This window comes from Oryctolagus cuniculus, chromosome 8, assembly GCF_964237555.1.
Source record: "Oryctolagus cuniculus chromosome 8, mOryCun1.1, whole genome shotgun sequence".
Taxonomy (NCBI): Eukaryota; Metazoa; Chordata; class Mammalia; order Lagomorpha; family Leporidae; genus Oryctolagus; species Oryctolagus cuniculus.
In genome coordinates, this window is record NC_091439.1 from 77,501,170 (window position 1) to 77,511,232 (window position 10,063).

The 10,063-nt window shown below is 43.7% G+C and overlaps 1 protein-coding gene across 10 annotated transcripts in view; it reads left to right on the forward strand.

Annotated features, from left to right (window-relative positions):
- LOC100008640 (ATP-binding cassette sub-family G member 2) overlaps nucleotides 1-9,533 on the forward strand; it is a 125,852-nt gene extending 116,319 nt beyond the window's left edge. For 8 of the 10 annotated variants that reach the window (XM_070079461.1, XM_051819259.2, XM_051819256.2 and 5 more), the window contains 6 exons: nucleotides 1,638-1,727; nucleotides 3,099-3,223; nucleotides 4,362-4,516; nucleotides 5,867-5,956; nucleotides 6,784-6,866; nucleotides 9,329-9,533. In XM_070079461.1, the coding sequence (XP_069935562.1) occupies nucleotides 1,638-1,727; nucleotides 3,099-3,223; nucleotides 4,362-4,516; nucleotides 5,867-5,956; nucleotides 6,784-6,866; nucleotides 9,329-9,476 (691 nt within the window). In that variant the 3' untranslated portion in view covers nucleotides 9,477-9,533. 10 annotated transcript variants of the gene reach the window in all.
- Nucleotides 9,534-10,063: the final 530 nt, after the last annotated feature.

Below are 10,063 nucleotides of genomic sequence, written 5' to 3' on the forward strand. Positions count from 1 at the left end.
GATTAGCCTAGTGAGCCGCAGCGCCGGCCTAAACATTTACTTTTAAAACAGCTTGTACACTTAGTTCTTCATTCCTTAAGTGTTAAAACCATTTTTGAGGGGCATTGTGGCATAGCAGGTAAAGCTTCCAGCTGCAACACTGGCATCCCATATTGGTGTGGATTTGAATCCTGGCTGCTCCACTTCTGATCCAGCTCCTTGCTAATGAGCCTGGGAAAGCAGTGGAAGATAGTCCAAGTGTTTTGTGCCCCTGCACCCACATGGGACATCCAGATGAAGCTCCTGGCTCCTGACTTCAGGCTGGCCTAGCCCTGGCCATTGCAGCCATTTAGGGAGTGAACCAATCAGTGGACGGAAATCTCTGTCTGCCTCTGTTTCTGTCTCTGTCTCTGTCTCTCTCTTGGTCTTTCAATTTCTGTAACTCTGCCTTTCAAATAAAAATAAATCTTAAAAATAAAAAATCTATAATAATATTTGGGTGCCTATGAACTATTTTCCTTTCCTTCCTAATCTTCCCTCCTCTTTCTTTCTTACCTATTTTAAATACAGAGAGATGCACCAGTTTATTCCCAAGCCAGGGTTGGGCCAGGCCAGAGCCAGGAGCCTGGAACACAGTCCAGGTCTGCCACACATGGGTGACAGGGATTCAACTACTTGAGCCATCACCTGCTGCCCCTCAGGGTGCACACTGGCAGGAAGCTGGAATTGAAAGCAGAGCTATATGGGAAGCTATGACACGGTGGCAAAAAACAATCTAAATGAAAGATCCTGGTGAACAAGACCCCAGCAGAAGGATCAGGCCATCAAGGAGAGAGGCGCCTTTCTCTGAAGGGAGGAAGGAACCTCCACTGTGATATGGCCTTGACTAAACAAGTTCAGAGTTGGTGAACTCAAGGGGCTTCCATAGCCTAGACAGCTCATAGGAAGAGTCTCGGGTGATTGCTGATGTCATAAATAAGAGTGCCAATTGTTACATTAACAACAGGAGTCACTGAGTACAGGCTCCCCACGTAGGATCTCTGTCCTTAATGTGTTTTACTATGAAACGTAAAAACAACACTACTAGTTGAACAATGCCCTATACCTTATGCGGTTGTGTGAGTGCAGCCTGTTGAAATCCTTGATTAGTGTATACTAAGTTGATCTTCTGTATATGAAGGTGATTGAAAATGAAACTCGATGAAGGGCGAGATGGGAGAGGGAGTGGGAGAGGGGAGGGCCACGGGAGGGAGGGAGGTTGGCTGGGGAGCCACAACAATACAAAAGTTGCACTTTGTAAATTCACATTTATTAAATAAAAAAAAAGAAATTATGGGGGGTGGGAAAGGCATTGTAATTCATAAACTGTACTTTGGAGATTTATATTTATTAAATAAAAGTTAAAAAAAAAAAAAAGAAAGCAGAGCTAGGACTCAAACCTAGGCTCTGTGATGTGGGATGCGGGTGTCCCAGGCAGTGTCTTACCTGCTAGGCCCAGTGCCCACCCTCTCTTCTTTATTTCAGCTAGGACAGTTTTAGTTTTTGGGGCCTGTTTAATGTTGTAAGCCATCCTTTGTGGAACAAGTTTTGTGGGTGGAAAATTGACGCATGAGTGGTGCGTTGACCGTGGTACTTTTGCTTCCTTCCTCTCCTGGCAGAGCTGGGGTGCTCTTCTTCCTCACCACCAACCAGTGCTTCAGCAGCGTGTCGGCCGTGGAGCTCTTTGTAGTGGAGAAGAAGCTCTTTATGTGAGTAGAGCTGTGTCCTGGGAAGGGGCATCCATGGCTGTTGGTCTACCTGGTCACCTCCAGGATTGGGCCAAGGATGGGATCCTGGGGATTACTAATGGTTTTTGCTTTGTTTTCTGTTCTTATTTTTAAAATTTCCAAAAAAGCATTGTATGCTATCCTGTTCAACATGAAGTTTTGCAATATGCATGGGGCTACCCACTATTAAGTGAGAACATGCGTCAGAAGGGAGAAGAAGAGTTGTATGGTAGGGCCCAGTCAGCAAGCTCACCTGCTGCAGAGAAAGCGAGCCATGCAGGAGCCCAAGTGTACCCTTGTTGTTAGCAAATAATAGGGCAGGATGACCCTTGCAAGGAGAGGTTGTGTGGCCCATTTAGCAACCACTTGAATGTGGGGAGGCAAAGTGGACAAAGAGTAAGACTCAGTTCAGCCCTCCCTGGACTAGGAAGTGGGCAGAGCCAGAGGGCACTCTCCCAGTAACGAGAGGGCTGCTCTGCTGTTTCCAGAGATGGAGAGATTCACCTCTGCTCACATGTGGAGGAATCACTCGGGAGGGAAAGAGTGAAGATAGTAGGGAATAATTTGGAGATGTGGGAGAATGATTTCAGGAAGCGTGAGGAATAAGATTTGACAACGGACAGGAATATATGACTGACAGGCATGATCATTGAAAGGAGATGCCTTTGTCGTTGTTTTTAAAATTGTTTATTTGAATGCAGAGCAACAGAGAGAGAGAGACCAAGGGAGAGATCTTCTATCTGTTGGTTCATTCCCCTGATTGCTACAATAGCCAAGTCCAGGCCTGGCTGAAACCAGGAGGCAGGAACTTGAACCTGGTTTCCCACATGGGTGGCAGGGGACCAACTACTTGAGCCATCTTCTGCTGCCTTCCCAGACACATAGCAGGCAGCTGGATTACAAGCGGAGCAGCAGGGACTTGAACTGGCGCTCCTCCTGTATGGGATGCTAGCACTGCAAGCAGTGGCTTAACCCACAGCACCACAATGTCAGCCTCAGGTTTTCTTTCTTTTTTATTCTTTCCTTTTTTTTTTTTTTTCCACAAGAGAGTAGAAGTAGAAAGTGTTTAGTAATGCGAAGCTGCATCGGGGGCTTGGAGAATAACAGTGCCACCTTCTTCGTGGTCAGACAAACCTTCATGAAGAATGAGACAGATGACTGAAGGGGGACTTCATGGGTGTTCAGGGAGGAAGCTGACATCTAAGGCATTGCAGGGCAGGGTGGGGTTAGCCTGGAGGCTGTGAGGAGCTGTAGTGTTACGTTCCTGTGGCAGCGGAAGTCTGCCCAGCAAGCAGTCTCACCTGGTCTGTGCCTTCTAATCTAGGCTGTGCAACATGTGCTTCTGTTCCACAGACATGAATACATCAGTGGATACTACAGAGTATCATCTTATTTCTTTGGAAAACTGTTTTCTGATTTACTACCCATGCGGATGTTGCCAAGTATTATATTTACTTGTATAATATACTTCATGTTAGGTAAGTAACGAGCAAAAAGGATGGGTCTTAATCCTGGGCTGGAGGGGCTTCCAGTTTCCCTGTGCCAGTGTGGTTTGGTTCTCAGACCTAGAGACCAAGCCCTGGGATGGGGAAGTGTCAGTCTGTGTATTGTGCTCTTCCCTGTTGTCATTTTGTCAAGGGTTTTTCCTCCCCAGACTTGTACAGCTATTTAAAGTTGTATTTTACTGAGGTAGGCTGTGTCAGGTACAAGCAATGAAAGAATTTATAAAAGTATTTGAGAGACTCTGTTGGAGGAGCTGAGATATTATCTTGATACATAAGTGTAGGCAACATCATTTGTGCATGCCCAAGCTTCCTCCAGGCTCAGTGTATCAGAATTTTCATGTATTTCACTGACACACACACATGTGCTCAAGATACTTATTTTTGGCCAGGTACTACAGCATGAGAATGCCTGATTAAGCTTAAGCCTTCCATTTTACCAATGAGAGATATTTCATAATTAGGAGAAAGATCTTGACCCCTGGACTCCTGATTGGTATTCTTACAGCTATTACAAAATTTTTCAGCCTGCATGACCTGTAGAATTGGCTCAATATAGTATTTAAAATATATTTTATGAAACGTGAGGTAGCACCATTCTCTCCGAGGTAGATGGTAGTTTGTCCGGGAAGATTAGGTTATGGATGCAGATAGTAAAACCACTGTGAGTTCATGCAACCCTGATGGTCACAATTTCTTTACTCATGTAGTTAGAGCAGTAGTGAACAGTGCAGTAATGTCTGGGTAAATGAATACACTACTGGTGGGTTTCCTGTGAGAAGAGAAGGCAGTAGAATGTTGTCCAGTTGTGTTGCCTGTGGTGCCCCTTGTCAGGATCTTAGAAATTGTTCATAATTACACATACAAATATGCATAATACAAGAAAGTGAGCTTATGTAGTTAAGTAGAAAAAAGAAAACTATATGGCAACTTTATGCAGTTACACAGAGGGAAGCAATGAATTTGTTGATCCAGGGTAATTAGATAGTAGATAACTATATTTCATTTTGATACTGGCTTCTGAAAATATCATGGTGTTGCATGCCCAATACACAATCCCAAATTCATGGCACCTAGGCAGTTGGGTTGACCTCTTGCTTTCTGTCTGACCCAGGGTTGAAACCAACGGCGGATGCTTTCTTCATCATGATGTTTACCCTTATGATGGTGGCGTATTCCGCCAGTTCCATGGCGCTGGCCATAGCAGCAGGTCAGAGTGTAGTGTCCGTGGCCACGCTTCTCATGACCATCTCATTTGTGTTCATGATGGTGAGTGTGTGAACTGTGTGAACTGTGCTTCTGCCTGCACGCTCCCTTGCTGTGTAAAACCTGCCTTGGGGGATTCTGTAAATGGGACTCTGATGTTTTGAGGAAGATGTGTACTGAAACACAGCCTGCGTGAGGGGACGCACTGGCTTCCCTCCTCCTTATCCAGCCTTTTGGGCCACTGTTTCCAAATGGTCACTATCGCTTTAGTTAATATACCACTGCACATTAGCTTTCGAAGATGCTTCTTGCTCACAAGTTATGAAACCTTGATAAGGTTGATCTCTGGAAATCAGAAGTTTGATTAGAAGATTCCCTGACTAAAATGACAGGTTATTTGCCTGATGTTCAGCTGGTTTTAAAGAACTGCCAGCTGTTTGCCCAAAGTGGGTTTAACTGTGGATTGAAAATATTTGGGGGAAAAGTTGCATTTGTACCAAACATGAACAGACTTTTTTCTTGTCATTATTCCCTGAACAATACAGTAAACAACTGTTTACATAGTATTTATATTATATTAAGTATTGCAAGTGATCTAGGAATGATTTAAAATGTGTAAGATGCGTATACTTAAAGTATCAGGGTTTATATGGGTTATGTGTAAATAGTACACCATTTGGAATCAGAAACTTCAGCATCTGTGTGTGTGCATGTGGGAGTAGGGGGTGTCCTGGACCAGTGCTCCATGAATACTAAAGGACAGCGGTCGTTGATTTTCTTTTTATTCGACAGGTAGAGTTATAGACAGTGAGAGAGACAGAGAGAAAGGTCTTCCTTCTGTTGGTTTCCTCTCCAAATGGCCACTATGGCTGGCACTATGCCAATCCGAAGCTAGGAGCCAGGTGCCTCTTCCTGGACTCCCAAGTAGGTGCAGGGGCTCAAGCACTTGGGCCATCCCCCACTGCCCTCCCCGGCCACAGCAGAGAGCTAGACTGGAAGCAGAGCAACCGGGACTAGAATCTGGCACCCACATGGGATGCTGGTGCCACAGGTGGAGGATTTACCAAGTGAGCCACGGTGCTGGCCCCTGTTCCTGATTTTCTGCTGTGTGCAGTTAAAGGGAAAGCTGAGAATGGTCTTGACAATTAAAGATCTTCCAAGTAAATGGAATATCTAATATAGATTACAGGTATATTATCCGCCCTTTAAAGCCATATACAACTTCAGAAATGTACAAATATGCAAATGCAAGGGAGGAAGATTTAGCAGGCGTTTGGAGTAAGTGGAAAGAATATCCAGGAAGAGCTGGGCTGAGCAGGAGTGTGTAGCAGGTTGTAGGTGACTTGAGGGTATTTTCTAATCCTTCATGTAATCACTCAACCGGTTTTGACCCTGGGCGTTTTCTTTCCGTAGATTTTCTCGGGCCTGTTGGTAAACCTCAAAACCATTGCATCTTGGCTGTCCTGGCTTCAGTACTTCAGCATCCCTAAATATGGCTATACGGTAAGTTGTCCTTGGCTGTCCCTGTGATTGGGTTCCCAAGCTAGGAAGAGCTGAAATAAAGCCTCTCCCCCTCATTTACCCAGGCATGGTGGGGAAAATCTCCCACCTGGGAATTTCTTTTTGGGAGCAATGTGTGAGAAATTTCTATCAGAGCTGCTTAGCACAAGGTCAGGGGTCACTGGGATTTTCTCCAGTCATCTCAGAGTGTGAGGGAGGTAAGGGAAGGAAGGTATCTCCCCTTAAAGAAGACAGATTGAGTAACTGGTAGAAAACATACTGCCGTGTTTCAGTTCAGTAAGCAAATAAATGAGGAGGTGGTAGACTAGAATTGATAGTTTATATTGAAAGAGGGATTAGAAGGAAAACCAAGACTAAATAATACACATAGCCATATTTGCTTTGGCTAAAGAAAACTGTCATTGTCTGAATATAGCAAAATTGAGTTTCTAACTCTGGAGAATCACAGCTGGATTTGATGAAAATCAGCAAGAGCGAAAGATTGTGACAATAAATTAATAAAATCATATAAAATTAGAAAGTTGAGAGGAGAAGGAAAGAGCCATGGTGTAATATAGCCAGAGGTCTCCCCTGTTAGCCAGACATTTGGTTCCTTTGTATTGGACAAACCAAAAAAGTCCCAAGCCTAGGCCTCTTCCCTGCCAGAGAAAACAGTTGCTTTGGTGTTAGAAAGACCGTGAATGTGAAACCTGCTATGTTTTTAGAAATAGCAATAAAGACCACACTCAGAGGACATGATTGTGATAATTCTTTGGAAACATTTTGAAATTTGAAACTATTTACCTTGCCCTGCTCCCGTTGTGTTATAGGCTTTGCAGTATAATGAATTTTTGGGACAGAACTTCTGCCCAGGACTGAATGTCACGGCAAACAGTACCTGTGACTATGCAATGTAAGTTTGCATTCAGTGTTGTAATGCATTGGCTTTTTATTGTGGTGTGATGCAGAGAAGCGTAGAGCTGGTACGTGTTTTTCCAGGTTACTGAACTCTTTTCTCATCTACAAGTGAGTTGTGCACTAAAGCACAAATCAGTATCCTACTCTAGCCCAGCTGTGTTTCATGTGGGGAAGTGGTTCCGACGGGTTACTCTTGCCTGCCTTGTGCCTTTTAAAAGATGGTGCTGATGTTTAGATTTTGGGTTTGAGTTATTATTCTTGAGAATGGTTGAGTTTGAGATGAGTTGCTTTGATATTTTAACAAGGGTTTAGAGTCCTAGAACTGTATGGATGATGTGAGCTCACGGGTTCTTTGTCTCACCCATAGATAGTAGGAGCTAAAAAGCAGCACTAGTTTAAAGGGGGTGTGCGTTTTCTCTGTGAAGATCCTGGCACTTCTGCATCCCATGCTTTGGAAACATCGTGAAATAAAAGGCTGCACAGTTGTGGTTCTTTGTTGTTGTTGTTGTTGCTTCAATTGACTTAAATACTCCTTACCAAAGAACGTATCCTCTAAACAAATCCACAACATTTCACTGAGTTGAAAAGGAAATCTCATTTTTGCCTAATGTCATTAAAATAGAAATGCAGGTTTTAATAAAATTAGAGGATACTCTTTTAAGAAATTTAATAGCATGTCCTTTTCTATGATTATTGGGAAGTTTCAGTTTTTAAAAAATATTTATTTATTTGAAAGAGTTACAGAGAAGGCGACAGAGGCAGAGAGAGAGACAGAGACAGAGACAGAGAGCTCTTTCATCTGCTGATTCATTCCCTAGATGGCCACAATGTACAGGTCTGGGCCAGGCTGAGCCAGGAGCCAGGAGCTTCATCTGGATCTCACATGTGGGTGCAGGGTCCCAAGTACTTGGGCCATCTTCTGCTGCTTTTCCCAGTTGCATTAGCAGGGAGCTGGATTGGAAGTGGAGCAAACAGACATGACCAGTGCCCATATGGGAGGCTGGCATTGCAGGTTGCAATTTTACCCACTAGACTACAATTCTGATCTCTAACGGTTCAATTTTGATGCATAAATGAATGAGAGTGGTGTGTTAAATCTCTCTTGAATGTTAATAGGAATAATTGTTAGTAATAGGATACATTAGTATTTTGAATTATCAATGTTAGAAACCTTGAGGGAGAGGGGTTTTCTTTGCTTTTGCTTTTTTTAAAGCTTTTATTTATTTAAGAGAAACCATTATAGTCAGAGAGAGGAAGAGACAGAGAGAAAGGTCTTCCAACTGCTAGTTTACTCCCCATATGGCTGCAGTGGCCAGAGCTGAGCTGGTCCAAAGCTGGGAGCCAGGAGCTTCTTCCGGGTCTTCCACACAGGTGCAGGGCCCAAGGACTTGGCCCATCTTCTACTGCTTTCCCAGGCCATAGCAGAGAGCTGGATCAGAGTGGAACAACCAGGACTTGAACCAGTGCCCATATGTGATTCCAGCACTGTAGGTAGAGGCTTAGCTTACTGTGCCACAACACTGGTCTGGAGAGAGGTTTTCTGAGTTCTACCCGCTGCCTTGGGTTTGATCTGTGTGTGACTTCTTTGTAGCCCCAAGTCACTGCCAGCCAGCTGGTCATGATGAAGTGGGTGGGGAAAGTGGCGCCCATATGAGGAGCCACCATAGACCTCATAGGACGCCTAAGCTAAGGCCTTGTCCTGACAGGATGAAGAAGGACACTACTCTTACAGTAAAGACAGGCTGTGGTTGTTTGGGGAACTGCTGGATTCCAAGTGGTGCACCAACACATGGTACCCGGCGGTAACTGGGAGCACCAGATAGTTTTTATACCAGGCCGTGGCAGGGCCCTGCCATCCCAGTCTACTCCAGCTGTTACACTTCAGAGGCTTAAACCTGATTACTGCCTGTGCTGTTAGTCTTGAAGTTGGGTAACCGCAGTGTCCATTACTAACTTCCAAAGCATTTTTGCCCCAAAAGAAAGTTATCTTTTAATGCCATTTTCCCACAGCTGTTTTTCCCCTTGGAGTTTTTATTTGGTGGTGGTAGTGGTGGTGGTGATGGGGTGGTGAGATATCTTAATTTCCCTGGTTCACTCCCCAAATGGCTGGAACACTGGGGCCAGGCCAAGAACAAAAGCCTGAAACTCCAGCTGGATCTTTGATGGGCATTGCAGGACCCAAGTACTTAGGCCATCACCTGCTGTTCCCAGGGTGCACATCTCCAGGAAGCTGGATGGGAAGCAGAGGTGCCAGGCCTCTGATGGGATGTGGGAATCTGAAGAGGCAGCTTAGCCAACCTTCTGCACCACAACACCTGCCCCTTTGAGAAGTACTCCCATAGGAAGGGAGAACTATCAAATACTTAGCTTCTTTCTTTAACTGTGGAACATGAATGGATTGATGGGGTCTGATAGATGCTAGCAATGAACTCATACTCTTGCTCTGTTGAATTTCAGATGTACTGGCGAGGAGTATCTGACCAATCAGGGCATCGATCTCTCACCTTGGAGCTTGTGGAAGAATCACGTGGCTTTGGGTTGTATGATGGTCATCTTCCTCACAATCGCCTACCTAAAACTGTTATTTCTTAAAAAATATTCATGAATTCCCCTTTAATTTACCTTGAGTTGTCCTAATATTAAAAAGGAGCTATTTGATGTATTTTAAGTATTCAGTTAAGTTTTTTGTGTGGTCTTCTATTCATTGCCGTCATCCCTCAAGGGTCAGCAACACTTATTTTCAACAAAAACATTCTTAGAAGTCACAGAGAATTGCATTATATGTGAAAAAATCCAAGTCAAAAACTAATAATGCTACTCATTGTCTATTAGTTCATCTGTCAGACAGTAACTGTGGGGGAAGTTTAGTCTAATTTATTGACCTAAACAAGGAGAATTCAGTTCTAGAAATTCTGGACAAATTACTAATACTTCTGGTACCAGTTTCCTCATTTTTAAAATTCAGTAGCTATGACTGTACGCTCCAGTTTAATTATCTTATGAACCAATCATCTGCCATTACAGGTTGAGTATCTTTATCTAAAAGGCTTGAGAATGGAAGTGTTTCAGGTTTTAGATTTTTGAGTGTGTGCATATCAACAATGAAATATTTTGAGGAAGGGTCCCCAGTCTAAATATAAAATTCCTTTTTGTTTCATTTATATCTATACAAACAGCCTGAAGGTAATTTTA